Below are 23,229 nucleotides of genomic sequence, written 5' to 3'. Positions count from 1 at the left end.
ATCTCTTGTTTTGTTTTTGTACCTCTGCTTATTACACGGACTGAGACAGATACTAGCCGGGATGGTAGCAGAACCTGCCTTTCTCTCTGAGTATACTATCTTTGCTTTGGATTCCTCCAAACAGCCTAAAACACAGATTAACAGTGTGGTGAGTCCTTCCACCGCTTTTTGCATTCCCGTGTGGGGAAGCAAACATTTGGGTAGTTGTAGCAGCAAGTCTCATGTGGTTTGTCACTTACCTTCCCTCAGAGCATCTTCAGTGTGGTGTTGCTAACCTCGCTCTAAACCTCAGAGAGCAAGTTGCTGAGTCTGGCAGTCGCTGCTTCCTGGTACTCTAATAGCCTCACAGTAACACCCCCTCGCACTAATGGAGCCAAGGCAACCTTCACTTTTAGAACTAGCACTTGCGTTTAATCCCTTGGAGATGTTTGCTTATGCTGAAAAAGCCAGTGTGCGTGATTAGAAATCTGTTTTCCTGTTAGGAGGATACCAATGGTGTGTGAGATGCGACTGACTTTTTAAGGGAAATAATGCATTGTGTAAGTCAGTAATTAACATTGTATAGGTAGGTGGATTCCATTATAGCAGGTTCATGTCTTCATTTTGAAACTATAGTTAAGAACTAATTGTATTTTGTAATGAATGAATTCACTTAATTTTAACTTTATATATGACTTACTTGGGGGAAAGTAGACATTTTTCTATTTGGAGAATCTGGTAAAGTGATAAAATAATAAACTAAAATGTAGCAGTGTTTGCTTATTAAGGATAACTTTTGATATTTCTTCCCTTGGAGGATGGCTGAACTGGGTTTACAGTTTTTCTAAGTGTTGAGACTTGGTTTAACTTTGGTAGCTAGTGGTAGAAACATAACATTTAGTCTTAATCCAGGTGTCCAGGGAAGGCGTGGTGTGCACACGGCCAGCAGTGGTCTTCAGATCTACTCTAAACTTGGGTCTAGAGAAGAAAGCAGCTCAGGGTGAAGATGGGATATCAGGGGACATTTGGAAAGCTGCTTTTCCTTTGGCTCTGGCTACAAGGAACACTTGCTTTTTATAAAGATATTCAAGACCGACTAGGAGTCCCAGATACACAGATTTACCAGTTCACTTAAAAAAAAAATAGACATGCTGTATTCTGCATGTAGGAGTAATAGAAACTTAAAAGGCATGCCTGCCATGAGTACATTATATAACATAATTCAATTCCTAGTTTGTTGTCAAAATGCTGTAAGGTAAAAGTAAGTGCTTAGATGATTTAGAAATAAACTTAGGCAGACTAAAAAAGCTCATCTTATATATACTTTATATGTTCATGATTAAAAACTTACATCTCTCCATGAGACAAAGAGAAACAATAAAATGGTTATTTGGTTTCATAATAAAAATTTAGTGGGGATTAATTACAAGTTTACCAAGTGCTGAGTTTTCCCTAATTTCGGATTTTTTTAAAGTTGCTTTTTTTTTGTTTTGTTGTTGTTGTTGTTGTTTTATGGGGAGAGGCAGGGTTTCTCTATTATAAGCTCTGGCTGTTCTGGAACTTGCTATGCCATTCTGGCCTCAAACTCGGAGAGATATGCCTGCCTTCCAATTAATTGCTGGGATTAAAAGCATGTGCTACCCTAGCAGGACTTAATTTAGTTTTTGAAAACGTACTTCTCTCTTTACTCTTTTTTTTTTAAAGATTTATTTATTTATTATGTATACAACATTCCTTCCATGTATGCTTGCATGCCAGAAGAGGACACCAGATCTTATTATAGATGGCTGTGACCCACCATGTGGTTGCTGGGAATTGAACTCAGGACCTCTGGAAGAGCAGTGAGTGCTCTTAACCTCTGAGCCATCTCTCCAGCCCTCTTTACTCTTTTTTGTTTTGTTTTGTTTTGTTATGTTTTTCAGGACAGGGTTTCTCTGTGTAGCTTTGGAGCCTATCTTGGCACCCACCTCCATAAACCAGGCTGGCCCTTGAACTCACAGAGATCTGCCTGCCTCTATCTCCCAAGTGCTTGGATTAAAGGTGTGCACCACCAATGCCCAGCTTCTCTTTACTCTTAAAAACAACTGTATCCTTAGTGTTCAACAGTATAATTAGAGAAGATTGTAGAAAAAAAAGAAAAGAAAGACTGTTCGAAGACAAATTTGGCAGAAGAGAAGCTGTAGGAAAGTCAGTTGAATGGATATTCCTGTTGTCCAAGAATTGCCCCCAGTGGAAGTTGGTGACCCTGATCGTCACTATATGTTGAGTGAGCTCCTTCTGCTTCTCTGGGAGGAGGACTTTGAGAGTTCCTATGTGAAGGAAGTGCCTAGACAAGGGTTTAACAAGCCCTCGTTGAGTGTTTACTGTTAAGCAGAACGTCAGGAACCAGGCACCAGGTTGGGAATATTGGCGTGCCCTGCCCTCCGAGAGCTGGTGGGTTAATGTGTACACAAAGGGATGCAAGTGTTGCAGAAGAAAATAAGCTGCATATAGAAGGAGTTGGGTCTGCAGGTGATCCAGATGGGACGTCACAAAGCAGGGGCAGCAAAAGCTGAAAATGGAACAAGGCAGAATGGAGGACTCAGCAGATGGTGGCACAAACCTCAAGCTTTGCTGCTGCAGAGCCTGGATTTAGAGTCACACAGTGTATTAGGCTCGTGCACACTCTAGCTATACTATACTTACTTGGCTGTATAATACAGTATTTACATTTAAAAATATTTTCAAGACTGTTCATGCTTATGCATGCCTGTAATCTCAGCACTCAGGAAGTGAAGGAGGGAAGATCAGGAGTTCAAGGCTAGCCTCAGCAGCTTAGTGAATTTAAGACTTTAGGCAACGTGAGACCCTGTCTCAAAACAAACAAATAAGAATTCTAAAGAAAGAAAGTTTAAGAATCGTTTTAAGTATTGTATGCTGTGAGCTTGATTGGTGTTGTTTAAATAGCCGTGGAGTAGCTTTCCCACGTGCACCACATGTGGGTCTTGCTTTCACGCTTCCTCCTCATCTTTTTGATGGAGCCTTTGAGACCTTTTTTCATAATTTAAAGTGTATTTTGACATTACAGTATATTATTATGATGTTATGTAAATGATATGTCCTGTGTAGCATTACCTTGTGGTGATCAGGAAGATAGGGAATTCCTGTGTTCCCCCAACCTTTTCCTATGTAACTTTAAAGAAATCTCTCCAACTGGTAAAGATTAGGAACTTATTTTAGAGGGAAGAGAAGGTGCTGAAGCGTGTTATGAATTAGAAATAGTGATAATGTGGCTCTTCCTCTCACCACATGTCCATTACCCGGTGTTGGCCATTAATAAACAGCTCCTAGCTGTCCTGTGCTGGTGTCTGTTACCACCCGTTCTCACACTTGCACGGCCACATTGTTTCCAGGCTCCACTCCACAGACATTCATTCCCCCACTTTAGAGATCTCCAGGAAATTAAATCCTACAGCCAGGGTAGGGTGCATCTGTAACCCAGGACTTGAATAGCTGAGGTGGGAGAGGATCCTCTGCACTTAAGGACTTTCAAACTAGCCTGGGCAGCTTAGTGAGACCCCGCTTCATAAAACAAGAATGCCAAAGAAACCCTCCATTTGTAAATACTTTACCTTTTTTTTTCTAGGAAAATAAGGCTAAATTATATAATTTATAATTAATATATTTATTTATTTATAAATTTATAATACCCAAAGGTTACTTGTTATTATTAAATACTTAATTTACCTTGAGAAACCTGAGAATGCTTTTGATAAGCTCTCCATTTCTCCTTTGATCTTTCCTTGGGTTAGCTGTAAAGGCAGAGGAAGTATAGCACGGAAATGCCGGACTACTGGGACAGTGACCACTGCTGTATGTGGTGCCCTGCTGTTGTGTAAAGCAAGGAGGTGGTTTTCTCATGAGCTGCTTCTGTAGTGGTGGTGGATCGTAGCAGCAGTTTGCTGTGCATGCTGTACAAATTGTGAATCTTAAAGTCCTAGCGTTATCTCTGCAGTCCGTGTCATGAGGTGACCAGTGATGCTCCCTGGGAGCACTGGGCTCACCAACAGAAAAAAACAAAAAGCCAGTACGTGCGGAAGATGTGTTCAGTAGTACATTTTTCTGAAAATGTTTACTCTAATTTCATTTATACTGCTGGCTTAGAATGAATGAGGCATTTCAATTTTTATTACTAAGTTTTTTTTAATAGCTTTGCCCAAATGATTTTAATTTGAATGTGATTTTACTGTAGGGAGCAGATGACGTGACTTCTTTTTGGATAGTTTTCTGTCAACTGTGCTGACCAACTCCCTGTTGTTGATTTTTGTCATGGGGCAAAATATGGGACCTAAGGGGAAGACGTTTGTGATTAGCGTGAAGTAGATTTGCCATACACTAATCTTTGCTATTTAGCTTCATGTTTTGCAACAAAATGATTTTTCTAAAATACTTAACCACACACCTCTTTGCCTGCATGAAAATATTCTAATAAACTATTACTAATTTTGTTCACTAGATGAAAGTCTACTAGGTCTTATTGGTTTGTTTTAACAGTTTTAAAACTTTAGTTTCCTGTTCTCTCTCTCTTTTTTTATGATGTTCTTTCTTGTTCTTAGAATGCATCAGCTCAAGCTACAAAGCCTCCAGATGGTGTTAATAGAAGTGAAGCATCTCCTCCTCAGGTACGTTAGTAATTTATTTAAAAATGTCAGTCCTCTCAGAGTGCTGGTCTGTCCATTGTCGTTAGTGTGTGTCTGCCTTGAAAGAATGTGGCTTTGCTGGGTAGAGCTGTTGGGACCCTTCTCCCTATAACTTCTTGTCTCCTGCTCTGACTACCACATTCTTGTCACTTTATGAATGCAGGCTGGCCTTCAGGAAATAGCATCTCTGCTCTAGCATGTTCTATCAGTACATTGATAGCTATACCAAAAAGTCCCAGCCTGTGGGCTTTCATATCGTGTCTATTATCAGTGTTATTGGGTCTTAGAAAAGCTAAGTCAGAGCAATGGTAGTTGAAAATTAACAGTATCAAACTTTAATATTTGTAGAAAAGTAAATATATTCATCCTCCAGATACACCTTTGTCCTCAGCACTCAGGCTGGTATGAGGGCAGACAAAGTGGCTCAGCACTTGCCACTAAGCCTGATGACCTCCTGGTGCAGGGAGGGAACTGACTCCTGCAACTGGTCCTCTGATTTATGTGCTCTATCTCCTGATATGCACAAATAAATTGATAGATATAATAAAAAATTAAAAATCAGAACCAGCAATAATTAGTAAATTCTGGTCCCTTCTCTTTTTCTCAGTGGTAATTGGCTTTCTTGCTTCTAGTACTATAAGTTAACTTTGTTATTTTGAGCTTTATGCAAAAGTGTCTGGTTTCCTGCCTGCTCGCCTCCTCCCTCCTTCCTTCTATTTCTTCAGACCAGTGTTTCTCAACCTGTGGATGGCAACCCTTTGGGGGTGGGGGGTCGGATGACCCTTTCACAACGGTCCTATATCAGATATCCTGCATATTAGACACTTCCATTATGTTTCATAAACTGTAGCGCTAGAGGTTCCAACATTCTCACATAGCCATACATGTGGGAAAAATATCAATGCACATAAAATAAATCATTAAAAACAGTACAATTCATAACAACAGCAAAATTACAGTTACGAAATAGTAATGGAAATAATTTTATGGTTGGGGTCAGCACAACATGAGGAACTGTATTAAAGGGCCACAGCATGAGGAAGGTTGAGAAGCCCTGCTCTATGCAGTTTCCTATCTCGCCATGGCTGGTCTAGAACTTATTGTGTAAGCCAGGCTGGTTCAGAGTAGTAGCTGACTTCTGCCTCCAGAGAACTGAAGTTACAGTGGGAACCACCACCCATGCCCAGTATGGCTGGCTGCTTTTGTTTCTTACTCCATGCAGTTTATCTGTATTGTTGCTATGATTTTAGACCATTTTCATCACTTTCTAGTATTCCAGTGGTGAACAGGATTGTTGACTAATATTCTACGGTGAACAAGACAGTTAAAAAGAAATCCTAATTTGATTTGGGGTCATTTTGAATAGTGTCTTTTTGTGCATGTCTGTTGGTGCATGCGCAGGGATGGAATGGCTGGTTCAGAGGGTGATTGTGTGTGGTATCAATCACAGCTGGCAGTTCTTCCCCATGAGTTGCTTCACATCCTTTTAATTAACCGTCTTCTGGACCAGGTGGGGTGGTTTGCACTTCAGTGGGTTTTACTTGGTGTTTGAGAAGCTGAACATTTTAGCCTGGTTGTATTGTTACACTCACCAAAACCTGGCTGTGGTAGGGAGGAAGAAGGGAAGGTTGGAAGTCATGTGAAAGTAGTGCCTGCCTAAGTTCTTAATATACAGCCACCTCATGGAAACGGTGCTGCTGGTTCATCTTCTGTAGGTAGAGACAGGCAGAAAGAGGTTGTGTCACTTCATCAAAGCCACATACCTCCCATGGCAAAGCTAAGTCAGGCCCCATAGCAACTGCCCTTAGTTCTTCTAACCAGGAGAGTGCACGCTCTGCCAGCGAGCTACATCCAGCGCCTGATGATTCTCTTATTTCTACCTTTGCTTTTGTTTGAAGCTGTCTCTTGGACTCTCCTGGCTCCTCCTGCTAGGTGTTGCTGCATGCTTGTTGATTCATTCGGTCTTCACTGTCGCCATGCAGAGTGGGTGGCATCATCGTCATCAACATTGTCATAGTGCCTTCCACCCCTGTTTTATGGAGGAGGAAACAGGACCGTTGAGCTCAGGAACTTGCTCCAAGTCCTGTAGAACCACAGATGAGTTGGGGCTTGAGCTTTGGTGAGACTGACTGCAGCTCTGGGGCTGAGTTCTCGTTCAGAGCGGGACTGGGCCTGAGGCTGAGACAGTGATACGCACTTGCCGAGCGTGTGTGGGTCCTGAGGTCCTCCCCAGCTCCAAAAATAAACAGTAGAAGTTACTTCCAGTCATAGTAGATGTGGCAGCTAAGCTGGTGAAAGTCTGCAAATACAGGCTTGGATGTCATTCATTAACTTCTGGAGACCCTGCGAAATTGCTGTTTTTAGTGTTTCTTCACGTATGCACTATCTGTCTGTTCTAGGGTCTTTGGTAAGGTGTTGTGTGCTAGGAACTGGAGAGCATTTCTCACAAGGCCCAGAAGGGGCTGGGAATGGAGTTGCCAGTAATTCTTACAGATTTTGTGCAGGAAGCAATTCCTTCTCTTCCTTCTGGCCCTCCCTCCATTAGGAGGATAAAACTTGACATTACTAAAGTAAACTAAAAAGTGCAGAATAATATAATACAAAAACTAAATCCACCTAAAGTGTTACCACATGAAGGTACTGCTTACCTTTCTGCATGTCTGTCCCTTGTGACTGTTCTGATGGCACCCGTGAAAACATACATAGAAAGTAAAAAGGACTTATAAACAAGTCAAATGAGCTCATGGTGCACACATGCTGCTTTCCTTTCTGTCGCCTTCTTTTCTTTTTGTTTGTTTGTTTTCAAGACAGGGTTTCTCTGTGTAGCCCTGGCCATCTTGGAACTCTTTGTAGACCAGGCTGGCCTAGAGCTCAGAGGTTTGCCTGCCTCTGCCTCCCAAGTGCTGGAGTTAAAGGTGCGCGCCACCACTGCCTGGCTGCACCCTGCTTCCTAGCTTGATCTTTTTTATTTATTTACTTTTTGATTATGTATATGTATACATGTGTCAGGGGGATATGCACTGGGTATAGGTGTTTAAGGAGGCGGAGGCATCAGATCCCTGAAGGTGGAGTTACAGGCGGTTGTGAGTCCCCTGACATGGGTGCTAGCATTTGAACTCAGGTCCTTTGGAAGATAGTACAAGCTCTTATCCACTGAGCCACATCTCCAGCCCCCATCTTGATCTTTTGGTAGTGCATTGTGAGCTTCTGTATGTACTTGGTAATGTACTCTCTGCTGTGCTTTCCAGGTTGTCCTATTACAAGCAGCTGAGTTCACAGGAAGGGGCACCCAGAGCTGTGTGTCCCAGGTCCACTCCACTTCTAAACAGATCTGGCTCATTAGTGCTTTACCTTCTTCTTCAGCTCATTTTCCTTTGTTGGTGAAAGGAATGATCTAGAATCACTAACTCTATGACTTCTCACCAGATAAAAGTGACTTGAATTGAGCCCCTCACCTCACACTTCACCCTGGATGCCCACACTAAGGGTCTGCCAGGTGGGTAGATGAGGCACACAGCCCTGTGGGGTCAGCCTGCTAAGCATGCTTCCTCTTGTACAGATGTACAAACTGGAGGAAAGTGGCTCAGCGAAGGCTTGTACTGCTGGGTGACAGGCACAAGAGTCAGAGCTCGGGTCTCTGACTCTAGGTCCAAACTCTTTATAGAGATTGGCCAGTGTCTTTTACTTTTCAGAAAACAGTGTTTTGTATTACTTATCTGGAATTTGTTACATTGAATTTGTTAGAGCTTTTATTAGAGCACAGCCAGTGATGGGGTAGTAGATATCTGAAGTGTGTATTTAACTCTTGCCCTTTGGGCTTTGCCTACAGTCGGGGGACACACAGACCTTTGCGCAGAAGCTGCAGCTCCGAGTACCTTCCATGGAGTCTCTGTTTCGAAGTCCCATAAAGGAATCTCTGTTCTGGTCTTCTAAAGAGTCTATGGTACGAACATCTTCCAGAGAGTCATTGAACCAACTTGACCTGGACTGTCCTGCTGCCACCTTTGATCCACCTTCTGACATGGAGAGCGAGGCTGAAGACACTCCAGGGAGTTCAGACGGTCTCAACAGAGAGCAGCTGCTGCAGCGGCTACGGAGAATGGAACGAAGCTTAAGTAGCTACCGAGGGAAATACTCAGAGGTAGGAGCAGGCTTTGGCTCACGCAGTCACACGCTCCCCTTGGGCTTGTTCTTTCTCACATATTGCTCTTCGCCTGAAGTCTGAGGCCACCTGACCTGGTCCTGGTTCCTGGGGCAAGTGGTCTTCCTGTGGTACAGATGCCTTTTAGCAGACTGACATTTTGGGATATGGTGTGTAGCCTGGTTTTCACATTCTCTGCAGTGTCTATGGACACCTAGGACAGAGGTCATCCTCTTTCTTCCTCTCTATCTCTCATGTTACTCATCTCTGACTAGAGTAGCTTCAAAATGATCTCTTCTGACAGCCATGCTTTAGATCAGTGGTTCTCAACCCTTTGGGTCGCATATCAGATATTTTCATTACAATTCATAACAGTAGCAAAATTACAGTTATGAAGTAGCAATAAAATAATTTCGTGGTTGAGGGGGTCACCACAGCATGAGGAACTGTATTAAAGGATCACAGCATTAGGAAGGTTGAGAAACACTGGTTAGATAGCCCAATGACCTCAAAGAGTTGGCTCATTCTCATTGTACCAATATTTAAATTTAAATTTTTTATTATGTATTTTGTATTTACATGTGCATGCATGAATGCATGCCATAACACATGAGAGGAGAGGTTAGAGACAATCTTGTGGGAGGTGGTTCTTTCAGTCTACCATATGGATCCCAGCAGTCAATGTCCTTGGCTACAAATGCCCTTGATCAATGAGCCATCTTGACAGGCTCAGTTTTTAGTTTTTGGACATTTAAAATTTTGTCTATCATGAATCTTTAAAAAAATAATTTTTTATGTGTATAGGTGTTTTGCTTGTATGTATGTCTGTGTACCATGTGTATGTTTGGTGCACTTGGAGGCCTGAAGAGTATATTAGAGCCCCTGGAACTGTAGTTACGATGTGGACAGTTGGGAGCTGCGCTGTGGGTGCAGGGAATTGAGCCAGCATTATCTGAAAACAGCAATGCTCTTAACCACTGAGCCATCTCTCTAGCCCTCTAACATGAATCTGCTAACTACTAAGTCCGTGGTGACTCACTCTGTTTGATGTAAGGGAGGAAGTAAATAGTGCTTTTCTGATTTGTTTGTTTGGTACTTCGGGAACTGAAACTGTATGCCTCCCTTGAGTCCTTCTCTGTCAAGTGCAGTTTAGAAACTGTGCCTCAGGAAAGCCTTGGTTATCACACCCAGTGTGCAGCACTGGGCTTGGGCATGGGTGGCATACCCGTGTCACATCAATTTGATGAGCAGTAAACTTCAGGGTTAGGGTGGAAAGGTGCCCAGGTTTCACTGTCTACCCATACTGCCCAAAACAAAATGAAAATCTTGATGAAATACATAAATTACCTTTTTATTAAAACTATAAAATAGTTTTATAGTTTATAGCTGGCAAAATAGAAAGGAGTTAATCTCATGGATCCTGGAAATGTAAATGGGACATTCAAGCCAGGTGTCTGTTTTGTAGCAATGGAACGAGGTAATTTCTTCCTTCAAAAATCTTAAACTATTATTATTTTATTTCTACTAATTTTAATAATGATTTTAAATATTTTTGTTTATCTTTATGCTACTTTTATATTTTTATCCATAGTTTTATGTCTGAGGCTGGGACAACAGTATAGTTAGCATTTAAGTATGCCAGATTCCGTTTACGTTTATAATGGCATTTAATTTTGTACCATCCTTACGAAGCAAATGTGAGTTTGCTCATTTTTGTAGAAAAGGGATTAAGGAATCCATGGAGATGAAGTAACTTGCTTAAGGCCGTCTAGGTAGCAGCTGGTCGACTGTTTGGTTCTCAGTCACTCTGGTTGCTCTCCCATTCTAGGCTACCTTAGAGTCAAGCAGCTTTTCAGGCACAGAGACTTCATAGCCTTTGCATCTACTTTTCCTTGCTCTGCAGGTACCCGGGATGAAGTCATGCTGTAAGTGACATCTAACTCTTGAGCTGTTCTTCCTCCCACCCGACCTCATTTTTGATTACCAGTAGCCTTTCCAGCCTAGAGTTAATAAAGGTCCTGTTCCTAAGCAGAAGGTGTTTCCAGATTCACTTCCCTTACATCGCCAGCAGTGACATTGGGGGCACACGTTTCCAAGGAAAATGGAGGCTCTTTTACTAGATCATGCTCCTATAGCTGCACTGAGTTTGTCAGAGGCCATTGGCTCTGCTAATGTAGGTCCCCATTGTGCATTGAATGCAGCTGTCAACCGTGTGAAACCTACAGGGGTAAAGGGATATGACTCCATTGCTTCATCGAGTTGTGTTGAAATGTCTATTCTAATGTTTGGGTTAGGGCTTGGATTACTCATTTCTCTCTGCTAGATATGCATGTCTTTCTTCAGACGTTTTTATTATTCTGTTTAATATTGTAGTCTGAAACACAAAGGTCACCTGGAGAACTTTAAAAACAGATTTCTGTCTCTCCAGTGAAGCATCATTCTAATTATTCTTTATCAATAAAAATTCAGGAGTCAGGTATCAGGGTAAGAACCTGAAGGATCAGAGAAGTAGAAAAGCCACCAGTCCTCTCCACCTGTTCCCATTCTTCTTCCAAAGAGGCCATGATCCCTCTCTACCCCACCTTACTACTTCCTGTCCTATCTGTCTACAGTCCTCCAAAACCTCTGTGGTTACTTTTGGTCAGATAGTGGCTAGCCCCATCCTCTGACTCCAAGCAAGCTTTATTTGTCAGAACATAAACAAAATATCACACAGCACGCCACTTGTCCCTCCGTTCTTGGTGAGTCGGTTTTGGGTTAGGCCCTGGAATTTGTTTTCAGCAAACACTTGCACAGTGCTTTCTGTGGCAGATGTAGTCAGTCCGTGACTACAGTTGGGTACCTTCCACCTGCAGGCAAGTTGGCTCAATTCTCACCTGTAAATTAGGTGTTGAAATCTAAACACATGCCCAGAGATTCACAGTAAACTTATAGCTTGTGTTTTAGAAATGGACTTGCCATGTTACTTAGTTGTTATGGATTGTATTAAGCTCAGTTATCTATACAGGACTGTTGTGATTGGGTTCTGACTTTTATAAAGAGAAAATTTTAGCATCATTTAGAATAATGACTTGTATTTATTGAGAAATAGCTAATGTCATTTTGGTGGTTTGTTTGTTTTAGCTTGTCACAGCGTATCAGACTCTTCAGAGGGAGAAGAAAAAGTTACAAGTAAGTGCTTCATTGCCCGTTGTGTCTCTTACTTGATTTTAAAGTTAGAAAGAGTCTTGTAGAGACGTTTACTCTCTTGTTGAAATAGTCTGTGTAGTTCCAGATTTAGCCTGTTTTACCATTACTAGAGGTTTGATAAAAGTGAGTGAAAGAGACCCCAGAGATGTTTCCCATGATAAAGACCACAAGTAGGTACAGCAATTCCAGCAGCTCGGATTCTGTTACTGAGCCTGCTGCAATACCCAGGGCAGCACAGGAGGAGCCACGCAGTGTGCCTGTAAACGTAGAACGTGTGGTCATAGTGTCTGCGCCAGTCATTGCAGAGCTTCGTGCAGAATTGTATTTGTACAAGTCCTGGCAAGCAAGGGACAGCGTTTACACCATCACACTGCTCATGAGAATAGAGGACAGTATGTGCATCCACCAGATGCTTGCTGCTGGGTCACTGGGGGAAATGTTTTCTTGATACAGATGGCTGCAGGTCATTTACAGTTCACTAAGACTTGGAGGGGCCAAAAGTCCAGCACACTGAGCCATCGTGGCTAGGACATGGACCTCCAGGAACCACAGGATGCTTTGGCCCCAGGCTCCAGAGTATCTGCAAAATTTTCAGAGTAGCTGGTGCTGGCAGAGGGCTCTCTGGCTAACCACTTGACAGATAGCCAGCCTGTCACCCATCTGGATACCAGGGGATGATTTAGAGGTGCCAAAGAGGGAGTCCCGTTGCTCCACCCACTGACATGTTAGCTTGTTTAAAAGAATAAATACTAGGGTGCTTATAGTAAAAGTCTGTCATTAAGCTTGACAGTAGTCGACAACATTTAACTTCTGCCCCAGAGCGCCTCAGAGAGAGGCGGATCTATATCAGTAAACAGACATTTCACCTACCTATGTTTTCTCTCTCTCTCTCTCTCTCTCTCTCTCTCTCTCTCTCTCTCTCTCTCTCTCTCTCTCTCATTGTTATACAAATCTAGAAACTACAAATTATCCTATTTCTTTTGTTTTCCTGAGACAGGGTCTCTGTGCAGCCATCCTCCTGACTCGGCTTCCTGAGTGCTGTGGTTCCAGGCATATGCCATCACTCACCTTAGTTTTTTACCTCTGATTGGTGATAGACAAGAGCACATAGTTACTCTGTTTCCATGGCTGCCACTTGCCATTAATTCCTTGTACTAGTGAAAGCACCCTGCCCGCTTCCAAAGTGTGAGGCAAAAAAATTTACTCTTTTAACTTGATTAAAAAATTCTTAAAAGAATTTAATTATTATTTTTTATGAGTGTGGTGTTTTGCCTGCATGCCTGTCTGTGACCATGTGTGTGCCTGGTACCAGCAGGGGTCAGTAGAAGGTGTCAGACCCCTAACTGAAGTTATGGATGATTGTGAGCTGCAAACTGGGTGCTGGGAACTGAACCCGGGTCCTGTGGAAGAGCAGCCAACCACTGAGCCCCCTCTCCAGCCCCACTTGATTTCTTTTTAATGAACAGTTACTAATTTAACCCTCTGTAATGCTGTTCGTGAACATTAGATTTGTTTTCTCGAGTCAGGATTTCTCTATGTTACCCTGGCTGTCCTGGAACTCACTTTGTAGCTTTGAACTCACAGCGGTTCACCTGCCTCTGCCTCCCGAGTGCCAAGATTAAATGTGGCTATCACTGCCTGGCAAAAATTAGAATTTTCTTTTTGTTTTTTGTTTTTTTTTCACAGAGATCCGCCTGCCTCTGCCTCCTGAGCGCTGGGATTAAAGGCATGTGCCACCACCACCCTGCAACAAATTAGATTCTTTTTAAAAGAAAAATGTTATTTTACATAAATCTTTACAACATAATAATCATAATTAACATGATCTGTGAACTCCAAGTTGTAGTGAAATCATTTCCTTCTGAAGTTTGCGTTTACTTTACAGATTTCCTGTTGCTAAAATTAACTGTAGTTAAGTTTGTAGTCTGACTTGCATGTCAGTGGATTTTGGCAAATGTAGCTACATGGCCAGAGAGGAATTAATTCTATGCTGTCACACTTTAATTGTTAGCAGGTTTCCTGCATTAACATAGCCTTGCTTTTCTGCATGAATATGCCATATAGATGTTTAATTGCCTATTTTTTTTCTCTTAAAGGGGATATTGAGTCAGAGTCAAGATAAATCACTTCGGAGGATTTCAGAATTGAGAGAGGTAAGTTTGGTGACTGATACTTTAGAACAGTTTTAGAGCAATACTCCACACAGAGAGGTGGGAAAGTGAGCCTGTGAGCTCGCACACCATCTCTGGGGTTTCATTTGTGTGGTTTTCTGTGGTAGTTGTTGTGGAAATTAATGAAATAAAAGGTCTAAGTCTGCATTGTGGCTCGTCAGTGTCCACTTGCAAAGCTACATTGTTCCACTGCTCAACATCCTAGGCTTCCTTTCGCCTTTCCTACTCCATGCGGCTTTGCTGACATAAAAGAACTTGTCATTTGGAGAGCTAATTCTTCAAAGGGTTAGATTGAGCTCCTTGATGTCCCTCGGGGCAGCATTTTACCTCTACACTGAGCCCACACTGGGAGGGCTTTTCAGATGTCTCGTTGCCAGTCCCTGCTCCTCTACCTTGTCCTGCCCGGAGCTCAGCAATAAGCAGACATTTACCAGAGCCTTCGCCACATCTGCTTTAATATTGCTCAGAATATCTTGTTACATGGTTTTGTTGTGAATGTTGTTCATGGGTATCAGTTGCTACTTTTGTTATTATTTTAAGAGCTTTGAAGCAAATGATTTCAGGACAAATAAGAGTAGTTTAGGATTTTATGTATTCTGACTAGAATTTTATTTATAGAATTTATCAGTCCAAGGTATGTGTTAAAAACACCAATCTGTCTAGAAAGTAGCAGATTGATAAATTTACAAATAGCGGTTGCTCCTGTAAGACTGGGAGTGTAGCTCAGTGGTGGAACAGTCTGGAGAAGGTGGAGGGAAGGAGAGGGAGAGAGCTCTCTGTGAGAGGAGGCAGAAGAAAAGCAGTGGAATTGCTTGAGTGATTGATGTCACTAAGAATAGCCCTGTTGTTTCTCTGTAGCTTTGGAGCCTGTCCTGGAACTCCCTCTGTAAGACCAGGCCGACCTTGAACTCACAGAGATCCGCCTGCCTCTGCCTCCTGGGATTAAATGCACCACCACCCAGTGCATTTGTTATTTTTAATGACACATTGTGTGGCTCATATATGAATTTTTTATTTTGTTTCATTTATATTGGAATCATGCTTACTTTCTAGTCTCTTGTTATATTTTGTATATATCCTATTCTTATTGTTTTGCTCTTTAAAACATTCGAAACATGAAGTCAGGCAGTGGTGGTGCACTGCTTTAATCCCAATACTTGGGGGGCAGAAGCAGGCGGATCTTTGTGGGTTCGAGGCTAGCCTGGTCTACAAAAGCTAGTTCTAGGACAGGCTCCAAAGCTACAGAGAAACCCTGTCTCCAAAACAAAACAAAAAATTCTAAACATGACCTTGAAAACTAGTTTATTTTTGCTACTTCACCTAGAGTAAACATTGCCCCTTATCATACAGATAACAATATCATTTTTCCTTTGTGAGGTGCGTTTTGAACTAATACCCTGGAAGAATCACTTGTCCCTATGAAGTGATGAAGGGACCAAGCCTCACCCCAGTCTTTCCAAGTCCACGTTGCTGGTTTGACTCGGAAGACAGCTGGTCTGGAGAGCGTGGGCTGAGAGTGTAGCGAGCAGGGTGGGGTGAGAAATCACCTTGATGCTTTTTTCAAGTTACAAGTACCTTTGCCTCTCCTGGAGACACAAATTATGCCTTTTTACTTAATGTATTGTTTGTTCATTTTCTTGCATTTTGAGAATAAATGAAGGTCATTAATTGATTCTTTTGGGTCAAGAAATTCAGTGTCTAGGTTTTATGCATGCGATGATTAGATACATGTACCGAGGAGTACAGACTCGGTTAAAATCTAGAGAATGTTTGTTAGAGGTGGGCACAAGTTTTGAGGGTGTTCACAATGGTGTTTATGGAGAGACACAGAATACTTTTTTTTTTTTGTCCTGCCGCATTCTGCTAAGGAGTCCCTCACTGAGGGAGCTATCCTCAAGAAAGTGGGGCGTGGACTTCTGCTTTATTAATAGATGGGTAAGCAATGCAATATTTCTTTTTGCTGCCTGTTAGTATCTTAGGTGCAGGGAAGAATCCAGAGCACTCGGTACACGATATGCCTCAGCGCTTTGAGAATTAATCAGTGCGAAACAGTGCGAGATCTGGGGAGATAAGCCCTTGGGATCCTATCCAGAGAGAATTTCTGTTGCAGATCTGAGAAGGATGGATTAAATCAAAGGGGGCTGACCTAAGAAATCTCTTCAGAACCCTGATAATAGAATTAAAAATCAAGACTTGGCGACTGGGCCTTGTTCATAGCCGTAGAAGAGAAAACCTAGGCATTAGAGAGCAGTTAGTAAGAGTTGGGTCCTATGCAGGTGTCAACAAAACAACAAAAATATAACTGACTATTTTAAATTCAGGGATATTTTAAATTTAATTAGTGAGGTAACAATGCCAGAACAGTAAGGAGGCTTGGTGTCCTACCTAATACTTTCCCCTGTTGGTTCATGTCTAACGGTCTAAGAAAGGGAGAGTGACAGAGAACGGAGAGCACGCAGAACTGCACCCAAAAGGATAGGTAGAATCAGTGAGGACAGAGAAGACTGGCGCTGGGAGGCCATTCTAGTGCCTGGTGCAGCAGAGATAAACATTGATTTCCAGTTAACCACCTTAAACATAGCATTTACAGTGATTTCAGGAACTGGAAGTTTTCTTCCTTGGTGGTCGAATGTTAATTCATCCTCTTGGCTCAGCAGATAGGAGTGATTTAGGCTGTATGGGGAGGACACTACTGGCGTTCTGTTGCTGTGTTAACAGTTTAGCCCCACCTTGTACTTTTATCTCAAGCCCACTTTCCCTTTGTACATTACTGGTGATCATTGCAGGTCTTTACAAGAATACTGTTTCTTTGCAGACCTTCATATTGTTTAAGGAACGAAATTATTTACTGATATTAAGATTTTAAATAGTAATGTCTTCCACACTGAGGATTCTCTAATTCTTCTGTATCTGTTACCATAAGAGTGAGGCAAGTCTGAAACAATGATGCTGTGAACTTGAAGTTTGTATCTGTTGTTTTATTTTGGAAGCTACCTGTAATACCTTTTGTGTTTTAGGAGCTGCAAATGGACCAGCAAGCAAAGAGACATCTCCAGGAAGAGTTTGATGCTTGTCTGGAGGAGAAAGATCAGTACATCAGTGTTCTCCAGACACAGGTAAGAAGAGTGAGCAAAGGCATGGAAGCCAGTGCTGGAAACAGGGGTTGTAGTTGGACAGCTGAGGAGCTTCACATGTAGAGATGAAAAGCTTGGTTTCGAAACCCTTCCTTTCTTCCATTTTAGCACTATATCTTATTTGTTGTACTTTTTTGACTGATTGTGGTATCCCCATTGTGGCACATGCAACAAACAGCTGTACTCTGCTTGGTAGAATAAACATGTTGTTCCCTCCCTCCCTCCCTTCTTTTCTTTCTTGTTTTTTGAGATAGTTTCTCCACGTAGCCCTGGCTATCCTGGAACTCCCTCTATAGATGCTGTCGTTGAACTCAGGGATTTGCCTGCCTTTGCCCAAGGGCTGGGATTAGAGATGTACACTGCCACCAACCAGGCTTACTCTATTTCTTACAAATTGTAAATATTCTGCCAAACTTGTTTCTACTACTGTTTTTTTTTTATTATTATTTTTTAGGTTTCTCTCCTAAAGCAACGTTTACAAAATGGCCCAATGAGTGTTGATGTACCACTGCCACCCCCTCCAGTGGAGCTCCAGGCAGAAGTGGACACTGACAAAGAGAAGATAGAGGATGTCGGGGAGCCAGTGGGTAAGCTCTGTTGTTGTCAGGGTATAATTTAAAAATCAGAGGAGAATGTTGAGAGAGTTTAGGATTTGAGCTGATAGAGTAGACTTAGGCAAAAGTAAGGTGTCCTTGTCCCTATGTTTCTTTTTTTTAAATATTTATTTATTTATCATATATACAGTATTCCTTCCATATATGCTTGCATGCCAGAAGAGGGCACCAGATCTCATATATAGATGGCTGTGAGCCACTATGTGGTTGCTGGGAATTGAACTCCTGACCTCTGGAAGAGCAGTCAGTGCTCTTAACCTCTGAGCCATCTCTCCAGCCCCCTTCCTAATGTTTCTTCAAAGATTTAAGTTAGTTTTTTTAAAACCATCTACTTATTTATTTATTTATTTTTAAGAGAGGGAAAAAAACCAACTGATTTAAGACTTGAAAATCACATAAACTTTAAGGAGACCACATTTTGAAGTAATTGAAGTATGTAAATTACACTACTTTAGTTTTGAGACAGGGTCTCAGTATGTAACCTAGATCACCCAAGTTGTGATTTTTTTTCTGCTTTAGCCTCGGGGCTTACAGGTTTGTGCCACCACACTTGCCTTATGGCTTTGTTCTCTTACAAAGTAAGAGACTCATGGTAGACTTTGGTACAGTCAGTTAAGGAATGCTGCTGAGCCTCAGCTTTCTGAGCTGTTTCTCAGGTGTGATGCACTCATAAAAGCTGTAGTTACCAGAGCTCCTTCTAGGAAGAGATGAGACTGTGATCAGAAAGAATATTTAGGAATACTTCTGAGATGGAAACTAGTGGGACTTAGGAATGACAGCCTTCTAAGTAGGCTAGATCCGTTCCAGGGGAAGGCTGAACCACTACTGGTGTGAATTTATACTTGGCATCTGTTGAAATAGGAAGTGGCGGCGGGGCTGCGTCCCCAACACCCCGGCCGCTCGGCTAGCTCATGCCCGAAATAACAACACACAAACTGTATTCATTTAAAGAACTGCTTGGCCCATGAACTCTAGCCCTTACAGGCTAATTCTCGCACCTGGACTAGCCCATTTCTAATGATGTGTGTAAGCACCCCAAGGTGCGCTTACCGGGAAGATTCTAGCCTATGTCCATCCTGGTGTCTCTGCTCCAGAGCAGAGCTGTCGAGTCTCCGGGAGCAGAGCAGAGAGTCTGACCTCACTTCCTCTTCCGCCCAGAATTCTATTCTGTTTACTCCTCCCATCTATGTTCTAAGCTATGAGGCCAAGCAGTTGGTTTATTATAATTAACCAATGACCTTCCTCCATCAGGCATCTTCATATACATATCACACAGTAACTTGAGGATAAGAGTTTGGAAGAGTGCTGTAGAGGAGGGGCCCCTTGTTGATTCCCGGCCTCCCAACTAGCTTAGACCCAAAATAATCACACAGAAACTGTATTAGTTAAATCATGCTTAGCCCATTAGCTCTAGCTTCTTATTGGCTAACTCTTATATCTTAATTTAACCCATCTCCATTAATCTGTGCATCACCATGAGGTTGTGGCCTACCAGCAAAGTTTCAACACATCTGTCTCCGGCAGAGGTTCCATGGTGTCTCTTCTGACTCTGACTCTGCCTTCTTCTTCCCAGCATTCTATTTAGTTTTCCCCACCTACCTAAGTTCTGCCCTATCAACAGGCCCAAAGTCTTTTCTTTATTCACTAATGGTAATCACAGCATGCAGAGGAAAATCCCACATCAGAGTGCTACTTGGATTATTGGAGTGTCCTTTCTCTTCTTGATTTGTCTCAGAAGGTAGGTAGGTTTGGATAGAAGAGGACATTGCAGGGACTGAGCCTGTAGCTCAGTGGTAGAGTGTGTGTTTAGCTTGCAGAAGGCTAAACATAGCTCCCAGCATCCCTGCCACCCTCACCTCTAAAACGATGAACTGTTTCCAGAGTTCTCTTGTATTCCTTAAAAGATGTTTTTATTTCATTCTTTTTCTTGATTTAGTGTCTGTGAGTGTTCACATGCTATGATGTATGTGGAAAGGTCAGAGGACAGCTCAGGAGGTTCTCTACCACATGGGGACGAGCACCTTCCCCCACTGAGCATCTCTCTTTCCCCTGTTCATGCTGCTTTACCATTTGTAGGAGGCGGAGCTTCTGCTAAAACACTGGAAATGCTTCAACAAAGAGTGAAACGTCAGGAGAATCTGCTGCAGCGTTGTAAGGAAACAATTCGGTCCCATAAGGAGCAGTGCACACTGCTAGTCAGCGAAAAGGAAGCCCTGCAGGAGCAGCTGGAGGAAAGGTTGCAGGAGCTGGAAAAGATAAAGGTGAGGGACCACTGAGTTCTGTTTAAATGAGTAAAACCAGATTGACAGGCTCCAGTGTGGCCCGAGCTGCCTCTGGACAGGGTGGAGAGGGTGTCCTTGTCTGAGCACCCACGTGCCCTGGGTCTTGGAGCACTCACCACACATTGGAGAGTCCTTTGTACTTCTCCCCATTACACGATAAGGTTTATCTAGGTTAGATAAGCTACATAGAGTTCTCAAATGAGGCAAAGATATTAGAGATGGAAATGAATTTCTAAACTTTTTTAGGAGCTTCATATGGCTGAGAAGACTAAACTTATCACTCAGTTGCGTGATGCAAAGAACTTAATTGAACAGCTTGAACAAGATAAGGTAAAACTCCCAAATTTATGATACTGAGATTTGTTAGGGGCCCCCAAATTTGCTTTGAAAGCAGCTAGAAGCATTTATATGTATGTCTGCTTTTCTAAATTTTTGTAGCTGCTTCCATGAAAACTATTTCTAATTTCTAGATTTATGTAGTTTTAGCATTAATAAGCCTGATTCTCTGATTTCTTAATACCAATCAGCATTCTGTCTTAGAGACAACAGTAGAGACTACAAAGGAAATCTGTAATATATACCTATTTTGCAGAGAAAATAATAAAGTTAAGATCTGTTGACTGCAATGGTTTCAGTATTTTCTTTCACATTGTAGAAGTAGATTGATCATTTCAGTTGCCTGAAAAGTAAAGCATAAATGTAAAAGTAAAGTGATAATGTATACATTAGCATGAGACTTCCTACATGTGGATGTTATGATGCTTAGGGTCCTGGAGGAGTGAGGAAGGGCTGAGCTCACGGTAGGCAGTGGAGTTAGAGCAGCAGCTAGCACCTAGCAGGGACAGCTGAGAGACTCACAGGTTCTCCGGCCCTTTTGTAAGACATCTCCCAGTTCATTTCACACCGTCTGTCATCTTGTTTAGTGTGTTGGTTCATAGCTGCATTATTTTAACCTAGCTTTGAAACAAAGTACTCTTTATGTCCACAGAACTAAAGCCACCTAATGATCACACCTAGCGGTTTAACAGCAGTTCATGATAGCATCTGCTCTCTAGTCATTTTCTGAATTTTCTTAGTATCTCATACATTTTTCTTTTTACAAATTAAGTAAACTCTTATTGTAATTGATAAGATTCTTAAGACTTCTTTTAATCTATGGATTTAGTTGTCCTTTCTCTCTGTTGTTTTCTTTCCTTTGTGACATGAGTTTTGGAGACAGTGAAGGCCCACTACTCTGTTTTAATTTTCTTGACTACGCTTTACTTCCCTGTTAACATTAGCATTGGCCGTCTGAGGAGTCATGCTCCACAGCAGGGTCAGGAGGCCCTGCAGGGAAGGTCTGAGTGCCTCTTCAGGAGACTAGCTGAACTACCCAGATTGTTTGTTTATCTAGAATGACTGATTTTGTATGTGATGATTTGATTTCTTCCCATACCTTGACCTTTATTTCTGTAGCAGGAAGAGAAGCCTCTAGTAGAGTGGAGGCATGGCAGGGACTTCCTTGCATGGGCAGGTTTAGTGTGGAGCCAGAGGGAGTCACAGGAGAGAAGAGCACTAGGGACGGCTGGGCTCCAGCCTTGCTCCATCCAGCTGTGCAGCAACTAGCCTACATAGTGGACCAGTCCTTGTCTGTTAGGCCAGCAACCAGCTCTCAAATCATGTCACAGAGACTTATTATTAGTTATGAATGCTCGGCCTACCTTAGACTCGTTTCTGACTAACTCTTTTAACTTAAATTAACCTGTTTCTCTTTATCTACCTTTTGCCTCGAGGCTTCTTAACCTTTCTTTCTATGCATCTTATTTTTCTGCTTCCTCCAGTGTCTGTCTGTCTGATGACTGCCTGGTTTCTGGCCTTGGCCGTATCTCTCTTTCTCCCTCGTTCTCTTCTTTCTCTTCTCTCCTCTTATTTATTCTCTCTGCCTGCCAGCCTCGCAGATCCCTTTCCTCCCAAGCTATTGGCCCTTCTGCTTTTTATTAGACCAATCAGATGCCTTAGCCAGGCAAGGTGAAACACATCTTTGCCTAGTTAAGTAATATTCCACAGCAACATGATGTCTGGAATTATTTGTGTGGGAAAGCACAGATGTCAACTGTGGCTGTTCTGCCCCTGAGTCACATTCAGAGGCTAGTTTTGTTCATTACTATTTATTAATATGGGAATCACTGCAACTATTGCAAGACTGTAAAATAAACCTTGTAACTGAAACATGGGGTGCTTAAAGTACTAAACCTACAGTTAAACATTTCCATATCGACACACCTGGTCTGCTAAGGCACAGAGCAGAAACGTGGGCTTCAGTTTGTGAGCTGCTGAAGAGTCTTCCACTGTCCTTAGTAAGAAATACTTCTTCTGCCTCTCATGTCATTTAAGCTGTGCTGTGTGTTGGTGGTGCAGTTTTGTTATGCAAATGCTTTAGAGTCTGCACTTCTGTTCAGGGAATGGTATTAACAGAGACAAAGCGGCAGATGCATGAGACCCTGGAACTGAAAGAAGAGGAAATTGCTCAGCTTCGTAGTCGTATCAAACAAATGACTACCCAAGGAGAGGAACTGCGGGAACAGAAAGAGAAGTCTGAAAGAGCTGGTAAGAACACAGAGGTGTATACTTTAGATCATCTCAGAATTCGCGGAGTATCTTAACAAATGAGTTAGTTGTTGATATAGTTAAGATGTTACAGTGCTTGTTGGGGAGGGCCTCTGTGGCCTGGGTGATTTTTCTTTATAATTTCTAAGTGGTAGAAGAAAATGTGACTGAGACCATATGTGAACTATTAATATCTATCCATTGTAGAAAATGTTTTGTGATCTCCACCTTAGAATGTTAAAATTAAGGCTTAATCAGTCAAACAAGTAATCACAGCGTGAGTCATAATTAAAATAACTGTTTCTTTATAGATGATATAGAGTAAATAGAAAGCATTCAGTATGTATCTCTTTCCACTGGTCCCAGCAAACAGTCCAGCATTAAACATATTAGCTGACTAGAATCCAGGCCAGTGTAGTGTCCATTGCACTGAGTACTGAGTAGTCCTAAGGAA

At 42.1% G+C, this 23,229-nt stretch overlaps 1 protein-coding gene across 9 annotated transcripts in view; it reads left to right on the top strand.

Annotated features, from left to right (window-relative positions):
* The window catches only part of Golga4 (golgin A4), an 87,056-nt gene that overhangs the window by 17,562 nt on the left and 46,265 nt on the right, over positions 1-23,229 (top strand). For 5 of the 9 annotated variants that reach the window (XM_050141736.1, XM_050141735.1, XM_050141738.1 and 2 more), the window contains exons 3-12: positions 50-148; positions 4,575-4,640; positions 8,488-8,799; positions 11,923-11,970; positions 14,085-14,141; positions 17,177-17,275; positions 17,748-17,880; positions 19,984-20,168; positions 20,436-20,519; positions 22,628-22,775. In XM_050141736.1, coding sequence (XP_049997693.1) covers positions 50-148; positions 4,575-4,640; positions 8,488-8,799; positions 11,923-11,970; positions 14,085-14,141; positions 17,177-17,275; positions 17,748-17,880; positions 19,984-20,168; positions 20,436-20,519; positions 22,628-22,775 — 1,231 coding nt within the window. Of the gene's footprint in view, positions 1-49; positions 149-3,770; positions 3,832-4,574; positions 4,641-8,487; positions 8,800-11,922; positions 11,971-14,084; positions 14,142-17,176; positions 17,276-17,747; positions 17,881-19,983; positions 20,169-20,435; positions 20,520-22,627; positions 22,776-23,229 lie in introns of all 9 variants that reach the window. The other 4 variants (XM_050141741.1, XM_050141742.1, XM_050141743.1 and 1 more) reach the window with 3 other exon arrangements.

Source organism: Alexandromys fortis, unplaced genomic scaffold (assembly GCF_014885135.2).
Source record: "Alexandromys fortis isolate MF-2015 unplaced genomic scaffold, M_Fortis_MF-2015_v1.1 scaffold_44, whole genome shotgun sequence".
In the NCBI taxonomy this organism is placed as follows: domain Eukaryota; kingdom Metazoa; phylum Chordata; class Mammalia; order Rodentia; family Cricetidae; genus Alexandromys; species Alexandromys fortis.
The sequence above is the reverse complement of the archived record's forward strand: the minus strand, read 5'-3'. Positions and strand labels throughout refer to the sequence as shown.